We start from the raw sequence: 19,261 nt of genomic DNA on the forward strand, positions 1-19,261 counted from the left end.
CAAACATTCAGGAGCTGCATCTGGTTTATATTTTGTTTTTCTTTGTGTGGGAGAATTTTTTATTTTTTTTGCATTCCCCACAGAAATGTCCCCAGTCTATGTTGTTCACTAGAGAATTATGTCTGTTTACAGCTCACTGCTGCCTGTGGGCCTGCAGACCTCAATCATTAAGTTTTGATTTTCAGCCTCATTTTTGCTCAAAAATTTCCCAGATTTCTGGAATCCTTTCGTGATATCATCTGCTGTAGTTAGAAATCCCAGTATTTTCACATTCTTTCGCTTGCATGAATTTAAGTCAGACTTATTAGATTAACTAAAACCACTGATGGTAAAACATGGCCGTTACTAATTGCAGACGAGGCCACGGGCGCCTGCTTATGTTGTAAAATGGAGGAGCATTCTTTCTTTTCTTTCTTGCTGGAAAGAAGAAAAAGATTAAATTAAGCCCAACATTACTCTTCCCCTTAAAAGATTTGGTTTTAAAGGAATGCTTTAATTAGACTAAGATGCGTCTTCTGACAGGAAGTAATACTAATATTGTTACTGACAGAGAATCTGTGGAGGGAGCAACAGAGTAGGGTGATGATAATGAGACTTTCCAACCTCAGACGTTGAGCTCCTCACCAAATATAAAAATCAAAAATACCAATGAAAATATGCAGAAAACTGGTCAATGACTGGCAGAAATGTTTTTACCTGCCCTTTTTAGGTAAAATTTAAAAATAAGAAATTGTTTTCAAAATTGACACTTTTTACATTGATCTTCTTGATCGTCTGAAAACTATTTTAAATCTGATTTTGACAGGTGTATTTGTTACTTTGGGTTTAATTGTGTATGATTACACCCTTTATCTTTGTTAATCGGTTTAATGAAAAAACATTATTTATTTGATACATTTATGCTGAAGCTCTGCACCTCATTTTACATGCAACAGCTTATTGAATTACCAGTTAAGACACTTTTATCTTTTGGATGGCAGTTGAAACTCCATAACTTGTGAAAATTTCACTTTTATTTGCCAATCTAAGCTGTGTGCTTTGGCCTTTATAATTAGCATTAGCCGCAGCAACGGCCACTGAAAATACTGTCACTGCTGCAAGTTTCTACTGTCTCTTAATAATTTTCCAGAGGCAAAACTGACTGGAAAGTTGTTTCACTTTTTCTTTTTTTTTTTTCTTTTTTCTTTTTCTTGGGACTTATTCCAAATCTTGCTGTAGCAACATGCCTAAATATAACTTGTAAAATTATGTTTAGTTGTTTGGGTTTTTTTTTTTTTTTCATTTTACTGTGCCAGCTTCTATGGAGCTTTCACTGGCTACATAATAAAGCAAAACCAAAAACTTCAATTTTCTTTTTACATAATAAATAAATAAATAAATAAATAGACAACAACCTTTTCAATCTGGTCACTCTGTTTCTGTTTCTAGGTTCCAGAAAATGACTTCAGAGTCAACAAGCCCAACAATCAACCGCCGGTCACCAACAACAACAACAACCACGTCTCACTTGACATTCAGGTTAGCTCGTCTTACTTCAATGCTTCAATCCATCTATCAACGTTGTTGCTTTGTATATACTAACATATATAAATAAGTGAATGTGGCACGAATCACTTTCAGTTGCAGAAGATTTAAATGCATCATGTGTAAAGAAAAGTTTTAGCTCCTCTGAACGGCTCCCACTGCTGCCTTTCCCATGCATTGTGCTGCAGTCAGCACTTTATAAGAGCTGCTGTAACCCCACACCATTTCCTCCAGGACTGTGGGTGTGTGGGTTGACGGCAGGTAAACCCGGGTCAGTTTGCACTGCCCTCCTTCTCTAAATAGTCAGATTATATAACTGTGCAGGGAGCAAAGTGGAAAGTGTAATTATTCTGCTCACTAAACCAAACGTTTAAAGATAAAAGATTATATTTAGACTGTTTAAAAGCTGCTATTTCGTCAGTCTAGACCTGCTTTATCTCATCCATTCAGGCGTGGGTTTGACTTTACTGAATATATTGTGCATTGTTTATTCTTTTATACATTGTAGTAAACAAATAAGCAAATTGTATACAAAGAAAATGCATTTAAAACAAAAGCAAGCAGAAGAACAGCAGAGTATTTGTACATTCAATGAAGTGGGTAGAACAATAAACTCTTAGAACTATCAACCAATAAATTACTATTTATGTTAATTTGGTTTGAAAGACCAATTTGAATTTGGTCTTTCTTTTAGTATTAGTAATAAAGCCTTCGCTAACAATTGTGTTAGTAACTGATTATCCTATCAATTATTCTGACAATTTATTGATTAATGGGATGAAAGAAATTGCCTAATTTAAACACTGTTTTCTTCACATCTTCGTGCATCTTTTAAAGTGCAAACACTTTTGGAAACACAGTTCCTTTTCTAAATAAGAAAACAAACATTTTATCACCTAAAATTCAACAACATAAAATTTCTTCAGTGTATCTTTGATTGTTTGTAGCAAAGGATCCATCTGCAACTAAAAATACTATCTATCTGTTTATTTTTTGGATTAGTAATTAGATAGAAAATGATACTTAACAGAAAATTTCTGGGTAAAACAAGTTTACAGAAAAACGTTTTTCATTTTAAATGCATATATTTTGTACAGTTTTGACTTACTCTGACTGTTTTTCAGCAAATGCTTTTTTTTGAGTCTGTGTACTCCAGTTATTGATTAATCAGTTACAAAAATTAGTTGATAACTATTTCAGTAACTAGTTAATCATGATTAACCCAATTAATCGTATCAACTCCAGTTTTAAATTCATATTTTCCCCTTAAATTAAAGAGTCATTAATTTTTAGAAGAAAAGCTGTTAAATTTCTTCTGGTAATTTATTTTTGGCTTTAAACTTAATAATGGCTGTTTGTAATTCCACTATGTCAGCAAATTTGAACAGTTTGTACAAATAACCAACTTTATTGATTATTCTTAGCTTGTTTGTGCAATATTAAAGGGGCATTATTATGTGTTTTCTAGGCACATAGTCCCATTTCATAGCACAACCAAGTAACTATGTTACCTTAAGTTGTTACAGAAACACTATATTTTATATATATATATATATATATATATATATATATATATATATATATATATATATATATATATATAATATAACTTGAAATAAATTAGACTTTGCCTTGAAATTGGGCCTCTGTTGCTTTCTAGCTTACAAACTGCAGCTCTAAAGAGGAGATTAAAGGCCATGGAGATTAAAGGATTTCTCCTTTCATGCAAGAAAGAATCAAGGCAACATTCCAGGTGTTATTTTTACATAATACTGCCTACGACTATAGTAAACTTTTATAGTTGTTGCACAATAACTCATATGAGATAAGACTAGGGAACAGTAAAGAATGTGGTGGAGCGGTTTCCTGTTAGATCGGACCCGATTGAGCATGTCTCTCTTTGTCCGTCCACTCTCTCAGCTCGAGGACAATCAGGAGGACAGCGCCAAGCTCAGAGAGGCAACGCGGCGTCTCTACGCGCAGCTGAAGGAGATGGAGAAGCAGCACCAGGAGGAGCGGGACAGACTGGAGGTCAGGAAATGAGTAACTCGACTCGCCTACTGTGACTCACCGCTCTGCTACTTTCACACTGCTTTAACTGTTATCTATTAATATTACCTTTGGAGTCCATTACTCATCCTCTGACGCGCCACCCTTTATTGGTTTTTGTAAAAGATCTGTCTAGACTCGACTAACATTTTTGTAGTGGACCTATCAGCATTCTGGGTTTTTTTACATCACACTCATTGTTTTGTTAGCAGCAGCATGTTTAATATGAGACAGTTTTCTATAAAGATGGACTCATGTATTTTACTTCTTGTGTCTGCAATCTAAAAAACTGGAGAACTTGGAAAGCCCAAAAAAATCGACATTAATTAATTAAATGCATTTTTTTTCTTGTCATTTTGTCGTCATGCTTAAGAGAGCATAATCTTGAAAAATTTATAATCTGTTATACGTTGTTTTCAGACGGCAGTACATTAAAGTAACATCTCTATCAGCAGGAAGTGAACAGATCCATTAGATCCCTCCTGAGAAGCTGATGTGAAGACAGGCCATTAGCTTTTAGTGGATCTCAGATTAGATCGATTAGGAGATGACTCAGGCTCATGTGTGGAAAGACAGATCATCAACTTGTTCTCCATGATTCATTCTCATTGATTATTTATTTATTTATTTTATTTTATTTTATTATTGGATTATATCCACCTTCATTTGACTGGATATTAAATCAACACAAGGGAGATTTTAGTTTTGTTTTGGATGTTTAATGTGATCTGAATTGCTAGACCTGACTCCGAATGGCTTCTTAAGGTCAAGTATAACCCCTTAAATATCAGCATCTTGGTCGGATCATTCTACTCAAGTATATATAGGATGTTGAAACTGCAGTATGTAAGTCATAAAAAATGTAAAACTGTCCCTATGTTGTGACAGTGTAATATGAGACAGATAATCTGTGAAAAGATTGATTTCCTACAAAAATGTTACTCTCCCGACCAAAATCAACCAATCACACCCAGGGGTAGGATCTTAGTGCTGTCAATCATCCTCATGTACTCACTGCTCAATGTGCTAATGGCGGAGAAACGACTTAACGCTACAGGAAAACCGTCTATCCACCGTCATTGGTGGCTATGCTAACTACCCAGAGCATTAATGACAGGCTAAGCTAGCAGAAGAGCATAGCCTTCTGGAAAGGAGTCAGCAGTGCCACATAGATAGTGATTGACAGTTCTAAGACACAACTCCTGGCTCTGATTGGTTGTTTCTAGTTAGCATTGGAAGAAGTCAGAGAGGAGCACAGATTATTTCTCATACCATTCTACCACGACAAAGTGACAGTTTTAACAAATATGTAAATATATATATATATATATATATATATATATATATCTTTTTACTAAGTTACCTACTCCACCTTTAATGCCAGATGGATGAAAATACAAAATTATTTATAAAAATCAGTCATAAAAAATTCTGACCTTGTTAAAATGCCTATCTATTCATCATCTTGCAGGCCGAGTCAAACGAGTATCGCATCCGGCTGGCTGAGCAGTCGGACCGTCTGCAGGCAGTGGAGCTGCAGTCAGAGGAAAAGGGCCAGCAGGTGGAGGAGCTGCAGAGGCTGCTGGAGAGCATGAGGATCGAGAGCGGCCTCCTCAAAGACAAGATGGAGGCGAGGGAGGCGGAGCTGCTGCAAGTTAATGAGGACAGTAAGGAAGAAGCAGAGAACGAGGAAAGGTAGGAATTTACTTTTTATCAGATTGTAACTTCCGTTGTAAACTCGGGTAGCGATTCGACAGAGAAACCCTGCAGATGGTTGTTTTGTTGTTTCCAGTCAGTTTTTATTATGTCGTCTGCAGGTGCACAGAGCTCAAGAAACAAGTGGCTTTGCTAAAGGAAAAGATTCGTCAACTTGACGACATGATAAAGAGTCATCAGAGGAAGCTCCGCCTCATGATTGAGCAGGTATTTAGGCATGCATCAAGGCTGCCTGATAACCACAGTTGGATATTAAATAATTATATTTACTCAGTTACATTTGCTTGAGTCACTTTTTGGGAAATATTACTTATAGAAGTATTTTTACAATGCTTTTACTTTATTAACTTCATTATTAAGTATCACTACTTTTACTTGAGTAAAATTTCTAGATATTCTACCTACTGTGAGTAACTTTACTGAATGCAGAACAAACTTGTTTTAAGCAATACTTCACAGGACACAAATCTATTTTCTCAAAGTTTTGCAAGTTTTATATTGAAAGAAATTGATTGGGTGAATGTTTTTTTTATTTTATAATTATATCTATATCAATTATTTTCATTTTGATGTTAAAATACCAAAGTTTCCATATAGGTTTACATTTTGGTTCATCTGATGAGGTAAAATATTAAATAAATATGAAATGATTGATCAGTTACTCAACACTTGAGTCGCCTTTTTATCAAATACTTTTTCACTATTACTTGAGTAATTTTTTTGACAGCTACTTTTTACTTTTATTTGAGTAGTAATATGCTGAAGTAGTGCTGCTCTTGAGCATGATTATTGGTTCCTCTTCCCACCTCTGCTGATTGTGCACACAGAGACAAAGAAGGTGCCAGCAATGAGGAAATGAGACAGAGTTGATGCAGGAGGGATTTTGCGTTTTTCTGAATATTACAGTTTTTGTTTGTTTTGGCCCGTATCACAGCTGCAGCACTCACGGACAATACTCCAAGAGAAGGATCGGGTCATCATGGATCTGGAGGAGAAGGTCGCTTTCCTGGAGGCTGAGGTGAGTAGGTCAAAGGTCACTGACACTCCAAAGGACTTGTTCACCTCTTCAAGTAGCCATTACTATGACTCTGAAGTTTCTTTACAAACAGCCTTTCTTTACCTTTGACTGCTTCACAATTTGTGACGTTATAACCACAAATCTCATTTTGCCCCTTTATGCCGATACCCCCAATGTAACTCACTAATCATTCAATAGTCCATTGTTACTTTGTTAAAACAACAAATATGTGGTATCATAAAAACCAGCAGATGTTGTGGAGAAGTTTAATGTGGGGTCAGGCTAACTAAATATGTCAGGCTTTCCACATGTTGTAATCTGCATTTCTATTACAAAAGTTCACAAAACTTTGTCGATATTCTGCTAATGAAAAAAAACAAAACTATTTTGCAATTGTGGTGTTTCCATTAAATAAGAAAGGCAATTAAAGTTACACATGAATAACTTTGGTTACGTGATAAATAATTTAAAACCATGTTGCGCTATCATGCTACTTCTACTTCCTGTCTCTTCTTCTTTGTGGTTTGTGCCAGCGGCAACATCTGGTTGTTGATCATGTGATTCATGTGATGTGAAAAAAGTGTTTCCATTGCAGTTTTGCAAAATAAATCAGTTTTAATATGGCGAGAAAAAAAAACACCTCATACTACCACCAAAATGTTTTATCAAAAAACTTTTTTCCATTAAGTGAATTTATTTACGAAATGTCAAATTGCACAATTATATGGTAAAAGAAAACACAGCTACCGATTACTGGCCAAATCAACGTTTGCACCAAGATGCACGTAAAGCATAAAATCCCAGTAACATACTCTGACATTGTGATTTTAATGTGACAGAATGTGAGTTAAAGAGGGTACAAATGGTTTTATAAAGAGCTGTAAACCTCTTCATGCCTATATTTACATACAGATTGTACAATTCATGTTTGTTTACTCTCTTAGATAGTCAAAGCTGTATATGGGTACATGTGTTTATGAAACTACAGGTTTTTGCAAAAAGCTGATAATCAGGATTTCTGTAAAAGGTAGTGGTGTAAAAAAAAAAAAAAAACAGCATGCAATCCAAGAATGAAAGTAAATGCTTTTAACCTTTTTCTGCTTGCAGAACAAGGAACTGCACGACCACATGGAGCACTTCCTGGCAGGACGGGACCCTCCTGCTCTGTCCACAGAAAACAAGCCGGAAATTGTTTACAGGTGAGGAGACGCCTCCCAATTTCCTTTGCTACTCATCATCAAGGCTTTTCTGACCTACATCAGCTCGCTGTTTTGTTTTTTGCAGCAAACCTTTCATTCCAACATCCCCGACCAACAAAGTACTGCCTTTCATCAAAGTCATAGAGATCAAATCCTGAGCAACATCCATGGAAATGATCTAGAACAAATGTGTAAATACGTTTTACTTATCCTCTGTTAATATATATGTACACAGATATTTATATGTAGATCTGCAGTGATGGGTATTTAACAGACCTTGTGGCTTTTTCACATGCAGGATATTTGTTGCATGTCAAAAACAAATAGGGCAACATGATGAACTCCTCAAAAGGCGTTAAATGATTTCTTGGATGTTACACACGGGCACAAGTCTGTGCAGTTTGTACTTTGACAGGGAAGCCTTCATGATTTAGTGGAAAACATTCAAACAACTTCAAGCTGCGTCTTGTGTAAAATAATAAGCAGCTTTATAGATCAAGTTAGAGGCTAAACTCATAGGAAACTAATCTGGGTTTAATGAAAAAATAGTCAATATTCTGATGGTTTTAGCACATTTTTGAGTGACCAGCTTCCTTAAAGGTCACTGTTAAATTCCTCAGTGCTTTGTACAGACTTTGTTACTGTATCAGAATATGTTTCTCTTACATTAAGTGAGTCATTTGTGAAGAAAAAAAATGCATTTAATGTAATAAAACTCTGGATTTATACTCCAAATATTCTCCAATCTATATTATTTTCCTTGAACATACTCTCTGTCCAGGCTTAACTTCTGCTAGTCATATTTAATAATGAGTATTTAACATTGTTTTGTGTTTTTCTTCAACTTCTGTCAATATTTTTGTTGTATTTCTGTAAAAGCTGTAGATAGGTACCACTTTTATTTAAACATTAATAATAAAAAAACAGGATAACCTGAATACTGTTGGTTCTTCGTTTCTTACGGGTCTAATTGTGTGTTATACTGCCACCTAGTGGTTCTATGAAGAACAGGGACTGAATTAGATGTATGGTTGCTTTTATTCCTTTCCATGTTTAAATCACATAGAAATACATCTCAGATAAATACAAACCAAGCAGCATCAAGAAGTCATAAATTAAATATTTCACATCTGTACAAACAATTTAAAAAAAACTAATATTTAGATTCACATTTGGGCTTTTGAAAAGAAATGTAAAATAATATAAAATGAAATCTGTAGCAGGTTGGGCCTAAACACCCATTAGGTCCAAAGTTTGCAAACGTTTCTGAAGTGTATGCACATAAAGGCGACACCTGGTAAAGTTCCAGTTTTCGTTGAGAACTTTAAAATGCAACCTAGAAACACGCAGTCACAAATTTTCCCTTTTGAGCTTCTTAGTTTCACAGCGTGCTCTCCAGCGTGTTGTAGTTATCTTTGAAGCTTTTGAGCTCCAGAAAGTGTTTGGGCCTCTTGCTGCGCTGACCCGTGGAGGGCAGGTAGGTGACCTGGATGGTGGAGGGAGTGCCGCGAACTGGGGAGCCCGTAAGGTCTTTGGCTGCAGACTGGTGCTGCTGGTCCAAACTGGTGCTGCTGGAGTAGGCCTTCACTCTGGAGAAGAGGAGAGAAGAGAGGGATGACTGTCAGTAAAACTGTCCTTATGCAGATCTAAGTGATATTAAACTTAATTTGACTCCAAAAAATAAAGATTTTCTAGCAGTTCTTAGGCTATGGTCGCGCATCTTGATCTTGTTTTTGTTTTGTTGAGTTTCTGTTCATAGTACTAATTAAACCCAACTGCAACAAGACTTACGGTAAAATGTTTACATTCCCAAAACGACCCACATGCACAGAAGAGAAATGTTGAGGTCACAGCAGCACTTTGCTTACAGATTGTTGTTTTAAAAAGAGAAAAAAAAAAGCACAACTAATAGCAACGGCTTTTTGTGAAGCATTCACTGCAACTTCTGTAGAGAAATCTGTTTGGATGTGTAGTCAGAGCCAGGAGGGATGGGACTGTGATTGACTTCAAATTCATCTGGATTTACCATGTCTGTCTTTTTCTGGAGCAGAATTATGAGGCAAGTGTCACATTAATGACATAAAAGCTTCACAAAATGCAACATGACCATTCAGACTAGAGACGTTTTGAAAACAATTGGATATGTATCCAAATTAGTTCCACATATGGAGGTGGAACTTCACCAGATATCTGGTGAAGTGAAGTGAAGTGAAAAGATCAGAACTTGCCCTAAGCACTGTTGGGAAGCTGTTCACTTCTCTCCCTGTCAGCATGAATAATGTCATCTAAATTACTTGTTCCAACATTGTTACTAAACTTAATAGTTTTCAAGTCTGGACCGGCACAGCAGCACTTACACGTCAACCAGTTCATCGAGAGCTTGTCGGTACTCCAGGAACTCTGCCTCGCCAAACACCTGACACACACAGCAAGAGGAAAGTTAGCGAGCTTCCCTCCACGTTTAGCTAGAGGAGGTTAATGTAACTGGTCCTTCGCCTACCCCAGTTCCGTGGCGAGCGCTGTCGTAGCCTTCAAGCAAGCGATCAATGAGCGCGCTGCGGCTGCTCTTGATCAAAGAGTGGGAATTGCGCAGCTCCACCAGCCAGTTCCTGAAGCTGCGGCCAGTAAATGCGCTCGGAGTGCCGCTTATCTCTTGAACAGGAATCCCTAAACAGGAAAACCCAAAGATTAAAGAAATTAACCTTTTAAAAATTAACGATTGCTCTGTAAATTTGACTAAATCAGTGCTGTACTTAAAAAAAAGTGCAAAGTTATTAGCAGCAAAACAAAGAGCGCTCTGTTAGTGTGGTGCTTTAAAGTGTCTCGAACAATGTGGTAGTGATTTTTTCCTCTCAGACGAAGCACACGCAGTCTGAACAGGGGAGAGACTGATCATGTTTATTGATCTTAACTAAAGTCACTTTCTAAACTTCTGTCTGAGGTTTGAAAAAAAATGTATTTTGTTTCTGTGGTTTGTAAAGTATATAGCAGCACCTCATGCACACTGTTGAGAACCGTGGAGGATCTGAGATGCTCTTCAAAAGGTATGATGAACCCCAATGCTCTTTATTCAATCATGTCACCACTTTTATCATTTCTGTTGACGTTATGTGCTTCTAAAGGTTAATATGCTCAGTTATCCACCTGCCATCTTTAACTATAAGGTTGAGTTGAATAGTTGAAAAATGATTTAAAATAGGAGTGAAGATGTTAAGATATAGATCTAAAATACTGGTATTTTAGTTCTGATATTGATGACTTGATGTGTAACCGGATGTTCTACTTTTTTGTTTTACAGGTTTTTATGTAAAAATAAGTTTGTACTGCTGCCTTGCCCCAGGAATAAATAACTTAAGCGGATTTCTGACACTCGTTGTAGAGAGAATGATGATAATGTTGCTTTAATCTTAGCCACCAGCAAAAACTAAATGTTAAAACTCACCTGAGTCGCGAATAGCATCCAGGGCTTTCATTCGGTACAGATAGTTGTAGCAACCTTGGAGGGAGAGAGTGGGTTTGTTACATTAAAAGTGGAAAATAACAATTTTGCAGAGTGATAAAGGAGCAAAAAAATATGACTGACTCATCTGCGATCCCCTCCCGAGTCGGTCATCCCCCTCTGATAGGAGCCGAGGTTCGAAGCAGATCTCCTGGACCTTAGAAAGCTTGGAGTCGATGTTTTCCCTCAAACACTGTCAATAGATTCGTGTGTAAGTGATAAAGTGTTAGAGGTACCAGCTCCTAAAGGTGTGAAAAGTCCAGCTACCTTCGGTGCATTGTGGCCAATAGGTGCGTGCGGTCCACGGCGGGATCTCATCGCAAACCGCATGATTTGCCTTTTCACGAAGATAAACAGCAGCACGAACACCTGCGCACAAAGCCAGACAAAGCTTTAAAGTTGAACAATATTACGCAACTGTTCAGAATGATTCTCCCTAGATACGGAAAGCGACTCACCAAGCTGCCATAAGCCATGACCAAAACAACATTGACCCCGGACAGAGGCGACGAATCTGCCATTCTGTCTGAAAACTTCAATAAATTCAACGATTGCGGCTACATTAGCTCGGTAGCTAAGGGTACGTTCAATAAAAAGCCTAAGTCGACCGACGCATTATAAACCGCTTTATTACATCTTTGTACTTGAACAATTCTTCTGTAAAATAAAATAAATTATTATACCGCAATAACATAATCGCCCATTTTCATAGTATTTACCTCCAATACCAGTTTTACCTTGAGCTAGCTTTGAACTGACAGGATGACAACTAGTGCGCAACACAGGATGGTGCAGTGCTGCCCCCTCCTGGTGAGGAGTGGAGATCAAGGCAGCACACAAATAAAACATCAAGGAAACGATTTGATTCATCTCTGAGTACAAAGCTTTGGACAAAGTTCAAATAAATTCTTCATATCAGACTTTCATATTTTTCCAAAACCTCAGGTATTATTACCGATTTATTTGAGTAACTTTAATGTAGACCTTCAAAGGTTTCTAAAAGAACAATAGAACTATCATAGTAATCAAACTTTATTTTAGTACACACTTTAAGCATTTTTTAAATGCATATTGAGTTTGCCCTATGTCATCATCATCTTTATTATTATTATTATTATTATTATTATTATTATTATTATTATTATTATTATTATTATTATTATTATTATTATTATTATTATTATTGTAACTAATAGTGGTGGTATTATATATGTGACAATTTACAGTGGTAACATTGCAACTGGTGCATCATGTACATTGTTACATGATAATGTCACAGCTAATAATAATAATTATAATAAAAAATATTGAAGGATGAATTGATACAACACCTTGACAATAACAAGCTTGGAAATAAAAATATTTAAATTATAAATGTACAAATATGTCAGGCATATTAGGAACATTGCAGTATTTCCCTTTTCTCCTACTTATTCACACCTGGAAAATGCTTAAAATTTTTGACCGTTGTACTTTTCCAGATTAGATGTACCCTTTTATTATTTGGGGCAACTTTCATTTTGTCATTAATAACTATTATAATAACTGATTGTAGATTTGTGCATCTGTTTGGTTTGTTATTTTATTGCTTTTGTTTTACTTGGACCTTGAGTTTGAAATACAGTTTGTTTCTATCTAATAAGTCCTCCATTTCTAAACATATACTGCATACTTTACCAATACCTAATAACAATGAGACATAAGTACTCTCCAAAAAAAATTAGTTAGTTTATTTTTTAATTGTTTCTTTAATTGTTTTCACCTTCTTGTGTACCTGTGAAGCAGTAATCTGGGAATTGTTTTTGATTTCCTCAGTGAGGAGGACACATGCCAGCTGCAGTTTGTGTCTTCCACCCTGTTGCCTTCTGTGTTGTGCATCAACATCTTCAGCATGTCACAACTCGGTTTATGATATCTAACTATACATATCCGAAAGTGATCACGTGGTGTGGCTCCTGTTTCCTCGAAGCGGCTCTGTGAAAAACCACGTGACGCAGTTCTCCGTAGTGTCAGAGTGGAAAAGAAACAGGTAAATTCAGCCTCTCGTTTATTGTCTGTGGGCTTGTTGGCTCGGGTTTTTATGTATATACATTTCCTTTAATTTGTTCTACTAAAGTTCAAGAATTACACACAGCCCTGAATCCGAACAGTAGTTCGACAGCGAGACATCTTGTCGGCTGTAGCTGTGTGTAATATATTGAGCCGGGTTTCTGGTCAGTATCGCCTGTTATTTATTTCCATCTTAGCGGCCTGTAGGCCTGCCTTCAGCCCCGGTGTTTTCCTAATAGACCGTCCAGGTTTGAGGATACACCGGAGGGACACTGGTTGTAAACGTTGTAGTGCACAAACTGCTATTCTAGCTAAAGTTACTGTTAGCCGAAACGAACGACGTTACTTAGCATAGCTTCAAGTTATTAGCAATACTCTTATAGCAACAGGGCGTATTTTTTGTTTGTTTCTTTCTTCAACTGTGAAAGCTTCGCTGTTCGTTAAACAGGTGATGAGCTAATTAACCTGTTGGTTATGCAGTGAAGTAAAGCCATAACCGGTAATGCTGCTTTCTCCTGGTAGCTTTTTGAAGGTGTGTTAGCTCGTTAGCTGGCAAAGTTAGCCTTGTTGTCGCCATGAGGTGAAGCCTTGAGAAGCGGAAGCCCACCGAGACTTCAGCTGGATGTTTTCTTTCAACGATTAGCTGCTGGGCTAACTAGTTGACCATGTGGCTGGCTTATCGAAGTGACATATAATTGTAAATGCGACGGGCCCTGGCTACTGGTTTGCTATTATGGGCTTGTTAAAATACGGCTTTTACGTAACCTGAGCAAGATTAAGTAGTCGCCTAACCTAACATAGCTTGGATAACCATTTCCTTATGACGAATATTTGCTTAGCTGTTTAAGTTGGTGTTTGCATGATTTTTTTTTCTTTTGCTGCATGACAAATTAAGCCTAGATCTCTATTCAAAGGAGTTTTAAAAGACCATATTGCTCCTGGGATTGCTTCCCCTCCCTGGATGCTTATGAGCAAAACCTGGGAGAGAATTGTAAATGCGTATAAAGTAGGGTAAAGTAGGATTGTAACGATGCATAAAACCCTCAAGACGAGACACGACATTAAGTTCACGAGAACGAAACGGGATTAGATTTTAATATTACTTTAAGAGAAACTTCAAAGATCAGATTTATGCTGCAAAAAGGCCTTTGTTCCGCCTCTTTATTGATTTTTGCCACAAACTCAACAAACTACGTCTTTTTCTGATTTCTTTTGATCTCTTTAGGCCTTATGTTAGTGCTTAAACTGTGCATGCTCTGCAGTACTTTTCCCAGTTGCTATTGGTAGCGTTTGCTGTGATTGTGACGTCCAGCAACTCTTTGTCTCCTTCAGCAACTGAACAACTCAATTGCTCGTTTCTTGTTACTCTGTCATTTATCTTTTCTGCTGGAAACCCCCAAAATACTGCCAAACAGCAGATTTAAGAGTATTTGGAGCAGCTTCTATTGCAGCTCTACCATGATGACTGCAACGAGAAATATTGTTATGTTTCAATCATTCCTCTAGTATAAAGCTAACATGTCTATCCTGTTTATAGATCTTGTTGTCCCCCAAAAACCTAATCGAGGTTGTTAATTTTTTCAAGATTTTTCAGACCCAGATTTGGAAACGGTGCCTTTAGTTGTTGGCTTTTTTCCCAATTCTCCCAGTCAGTGATCCTACAGACTCCCCACTGGGTGTTGAAGCTTAACCCTGACCCTTTGAAAGAACACATTAGATTAAGTTATTATTGGAGAGATGCACAGGTGTTTCTGGGCCAATGCACATTTATGCTTTGCTTGAAATCTTTCCTAATTATTAGACTTTATTTTCTTATTATTCTCAACAAAGAGAAAAAGAAAATTGTTGCATATTCTTCTATTAGCACGAGTTTGTGTGAAAATCAGCACAAATATCAAACTTTTTTTCCATATTTTCTAGACATGGACTTATCGGGCTTTAAAAAATTTTATTTTTACCTTTAATTATTTTAAAGGTCAGGCAATATATTTATTGACCAACAACTTGTGCCAATATTTGGCATTTTTCAAATATCTCTGACTAGCATGGGCTTATTCTCCCAGTATGATGATGTTGATTTTAAATGTCACAATAATTGAATTTCTTAAATTTCCAAGTGTTTTTACACAGTAGTCTCTCCAGGGAAAATATTCCAGTAATTTTTTTTCTAGTATTGCCATATTGACAAACATTTTACAACAGTAATATAACAAGACTTTATAACTTTGTCATAAAAATAAAGAGAAAATAAAACATTGCAATGTAGGATGGTTGAAGAAGATAACTGACTTAAATGTTCAACTTTCACTCAGAAGTTTAAATTTGCAGGTTGGTCTGGTCATTAAGTATTTAAATTAGAAAATTAAAAGGATTTTAAACGTGAAATGATCTCATTCCCTGATCCAAGTTTCAAATTTAGTTTAAGTGATCATGTTATATGAAGCCACCAGGATTTCTTTTTGTAGATTTCTTCACTGCTCTCCTCTTTTGAGAAGTTTTTGATGAGGAAAGATATTTGTGTGAGTAACAAAAGGTTGCCTAAGTACAACATGGAACCACGAAGAGCTAAATAATTTTATTTAACACAGAAAAGCAACATAAAAATGTAGTGATGTGAAGTGTAATATTTGATACAACCTAAAAAAAAAATAATAATAGAATAAAGCCTGTAGTCCTTCTGTGCATGATTTACTTTTCCTCTTTTTTATATCGTAGCTGATGGGTTTTTTTTTTTTAACACACTTGATGTCTAAAGTTATCAACTATATGGTAAAATTGGTATTTTTTTAGATTGTTCATGCAAATGACAACTATAAACATAACAGTAATTACTTTGTAATAAAAATACTTTTTATTGATATTGAATCAACCTGGAGAGGTCAGGTGTGACACACACTGCATCTAAAGGCGAAAGTTGTAAAGCTTCAGACGTGTTCGCCTCAAACACCAGCTCATGTTAGTCTGGTGTGTTCAGGTGTCTCGCTCTTAGTGGGAAAGTTTTGGTCCCTGGGGGACAATAAATACTGATAGGAAAACAAAGTCAGCTGATTTAAGCAAAGTGGGATATTTTTTATTTTTTTTCAGCCTTCACCCACATTATCCTGCATGTTGTGCTTCAGATTTGTCTCCGCTTCAGCAAAATTTATTCAACTGATGGCTTTTTAACAAGCTTTTGTTGAAGTGCCGTCACCTGAATCAGGTGTGGTGAAGCAAGAAGAAACGTAAAACGAGCAGCGCAGTGTTCCTGGAGGACGACAAGAACCTCGATTTCTAAATAATATTGTTTTGTGATTTGACCTCTGAATCAATAACAAGAGATTTAATTAATTAATTTAGTTTGTTTTTCCAGTGTTGCTTTATATTTTGGCACATAAAGCACTTTTAAATATATCCCTGCTTTAAAATGTCTGGTGTTTAATATATTTTGTTTAGAGAGACTTCATAAGCCATTTTATTTGTTTTTGGTTTGTTTTTTGGACATTTAAAACGTCTTTAAGTTCCAGTGTCACAAGTAAGTTTACTTATCTTTCAGAGTGGGTGCTGGCATTATTATGACATTTTTAAATTCTATTAACAATGGCATCAAAATGATATTATTGTTTATCGCAATAATTTCTGGGACAATTTATCACCCAGAAAAATTTAAAAGCTGATAAACGCCTGCATAGTTCTTTGAAATACTTTTAAGAATTACATAAAAAAAATCTATGACTAGAATTGGCTAATTTCATGTCTGATCTGTGGTTGGTAGATCAGATACTGGAAATACTCTTATTTATGTTTCTGCTTAATAAATAAAAAATTCAGATATCCCACTACAGTCTACTAATGCATTCCCAGCAGCTTCTACTTTTTTGCTCTTTTTGAGTTGAATAAAAACTTGGAATATATATAGTTGATGCGTAAAATGGATGTTCTTCTTTTTCTGTTTGAGTCTAAAGTACAATCTCTATCTACAAAAAAAGAAACGTAAGCACATTTTCTTTCATGGGTTGTAGTCCTTTGAAAAGGAGTCCGAGTCATTCAAAATCTGAACAAGCAACTCGGACCTCAAACGGTCTTAAATAAAACATCTGATAAGTGAATCTCAGCAAAAAGGCAAATTTTTCATTTCCGTCATAAGACTTCGGTTTCCAGTCCCAGCACAGGAAAGCACTAATGAAACAATAATTCACAGTGATTGTAGTCGGGGTAAGAGAGAAAAGACAAATGTTTTGTTTTTGTACGTTTTATTTTTTGATTACAGAAGGTTGCAGATCTGAAAGTTTATATGTAGAAGGCTCTGTGTGGCGCTGCAACTAGTATACAAAGGCTTACTTCTCCTTCAGGTCAGCTCACTGATGAGGTTAAGGTTTATTTATTTTTCTGCTTAAAGGAAACAAAAATACTCTTAACAATGTAAAGGCGTTTACTGGAACGTTGCTGAATCATTGCTTTGGTTCTAAATGTTGAGACACCAGTGGAGGAAGCATTTCTTGTGTGTGTGTGTGTGTGTATATATATGTATATATAAGCTTCATAAAGTTCTGTAACACCCTTTTCCTTTCCTTATCTCCTCAGGTGTTATTCTTTTGTAAATACTGTTATTTGTATATACTGTAAATGATGACGTCCATGGGCGGGAACCGAGCCCGGGGCAGCTGGGAGCCGACACAGGGCCAAACACAGAGCCAGACACAGCACAAGCAGAGGCCTCAGGTGCGCATTCAGAGACCTGCAGAGTTTATACACACACCAACAAACTGGGATTATTTAGATATCAAGCTGTGTTAAAAGAATCTGTTTGATGAGTTTAACCTGATTATTGAAAACAAAACGTGAAGTTGGAGATGGAACTAGTTACCAATATGCAAAGATAATCACTGCTTTTTATTCGTTTCAATAAATCAATAAACTTTTATTTGAAAGTTGAGTGGAGGGAAAAAGTCAATTAAAGTCTATTAAGGAGTTTTACCTTACTTTTTATGGTGTTCTCAGGGACATAATGAGAAAATCTGAGATTTTTCTCATAAATTTTGTTATTTAGGTAAATATCTTGTCAGAGGTCTAAGTGCTGAGATTTTTCTCTCCATTTAAAATTAACTTATTGATGTTTATGTGAAAGGAACATGCAAGCTGTGACACTAATTAGTTAAATAAGAGACGGTACTTTTTGAGAACTTTCCAGTTTTTAACTTGATGAGGTTAAAATAGATTTTTCCTGTTAATGTCTTTTGTTTGGCCCTTAAAGGCAAAATGCAGCAGATTGCAACAAAATTTAAGTAGCTTTTAGCTTCATCTGCTTGTATTTGTACCTGGAGGCTTTATAAGTAATTGTATATAAATTACGTTCTGTTTCAACTATGTCGGTTGGATGCAAATTGTGGACACCTTTCTTTTTTTATTTTTTTTTTCTGACAGGCCACCGCAGAGCAGATCCGACTCGCGCAGATGATTTCAGACCACAACGACGCCGACTTTGAAGAGAAGGTTAAACAGGTGAGCCCTTTTTAAAAGTTTCATTGTTTTATTTCTGCCTTGTTTTACTGACCTGCACTGTATTTGCAGTTTGCGTCGTTTTTGATATGTTAAGTGTTGACAATCCAGTGATCTGCTCTGTTTTGACTTTGTTGTTCCTAGTAGCAATATAGGCATTTATTTTTTTCTTCCACCAAATCAATTCTAATGATGCGCTCACACCACAAGTGTTTCGAGCATCAAAAACGCACCTGACGCTTCAAGTTTGACGCTTGTGTGCTTTGAGGGCAGACGGTTGTTTGCTCTAGACGAGCGTCAGATGCGTCAAAAGTGCTCTAGGTGTATGCCAAGGAATGATATGAGTGCAAACCTTTCCACCATCTCCTGCATATTTTGTCTAAATAAATATGTTTATTTAACATTAATTTAAATAAACGTTGAATAACGTTTATGCTGGATGCATTTAGATAGCTCAAGTGCAGGGAAATATTTTGAAATGGTAAAAGTTAAAACTTACTTGACATTCCAACTTCCTCACTTATGGAAGTAAATATGTGCCATCAGAATTTGAATAAAAAATACCTCTGAAATTTGAATGTTGTATATTAGTGCTTACTTTTTCAGTATTAAAATAAATTCAGAATATATTTTTAACCTAAAAAAAAATTCAATGTCATTATTTTTGCAGTAATAAAATTCGTGTAATTTTTTTACATGGTTGCAATTTTCAGTTATTAAAAAAATTCACAT

General features: G+C 36.1%; 3 protein-coding genes across 12 annotated transcripts in view; 2 read left to right on the forward strand and 1 right to left on the reverse strand.

The window, feature by feature from the left end:
- The window catches only part of tuft1b (tuftelin 1b), a 31,795-nt gene extending 23,355 nt beyond the window's left edge, over positions 1-8,440 (forward strand). For all 6 annotated transcript variants that reach the window (XM_044137579.1, XM_044137578.1, XM_044137582.1 and 3 more), the window contains 7 exons: positions 1,429-1,518; positions 3,445-3,555; positions 5,045-5,268; positions 5,391-5,496; positions 6,224-6,307; positions 7,415-7,506; positions 7,592-8,440. In XM_044137579.1, coding sequence (XP_043993514.1) covers positions 1,429-1,518; positions 3,445-3,555; positions 5,045-5,268; positions 5,391-5,496; positions 6,224-6,307; positions 7,415-7,506; positions 7,592-7,664 — 780 coding nt within the window. In that variant the 3' untranslated portion in view covers positions 7,665-8,440. The remainder of the gene's footprint in view (positions 1-1,428; positions 1,519-3,444; positions 3,556-5,044; positions 5,269-5,390; positions 5,497-6,223; positions 6,308-7,414; positions 7,507-7,591) is intronic.
- Positions 8,441-8,525: 85 nt separating this feature from the next.
- LOC122843090 (protein C1orf43 homolog) lies at positions 8,526-11,804 on the reverse strand. The gene is made up of 7 exons (XM_044137591.1): positions 11,464-11,804; positions 11,273-11,374; positions 11,090-11,198; positions 10,949-11,002; positions 10,007-10,173; positions 9,864-9,922; positions 8,526-9,095 (listed from the first exon to the last, which is right to left on the reverse strand). The coding sequence occupies exons 1-7, from the start codon at positions 11,524-11,526 to the stop codon at positions 8,888-8,890; spliced, it is 762 nt and encodes a 253-aa protein (XP_043993526.1). The 5' UTR covers positions 11,527-11,804; the 3' UTR covers positions 8,526-8,887.
- Positions 11,805-12,935: 1,131 nt separating this feature from the next.
- ubap2l (ubiquitin associated protein 2-like) overlaps positions 12,936-19,261 on the forward strand; it is a 37,773-nt gene continuing 31,447 nt past the window's right edge. For 3 of the 5 annotated variants that reach the window (XM_044137550.1, XM_044137552.1, XM_044137554.1), the window contains exons 1-3: positions 12,937-13,034; positions 17,615-17,752; positions 18,455-18,532. In XM_044137550.1, coding sequence (XP_043993485.1) covers positions 17,657-17,752; positions 18,455-18,532 — 174 coding nt within the window. In that variant the 5' untranslated portion in view covers positions 12,937-13,034; positions 17,615-17,656. Of the gene's footprint in view, positions 13,035-13,091; positions 13,219-17,614; positions 17,753-18,454; positions 18,533-19,261 lie in introns of those variants that run through there. The other 2 variants (XM_044137553.1, XM_044137551.1) reach the window with 2 other exon arrangements.

This window comes from Gambusia affinis, linkage group LG14, assembly GCF_019740435.1.
Source record: "Gambusia affinis linkage group LG14, SWU_Gaff_1.0, whole genome shotgun sequence".
Lineage (NCBI taxonomy): Eukaryota > Metazoa > Chordata > Actinopteri > Cyprinodontiformes > Poeciliidae > Gambusia > Gambusia affinis.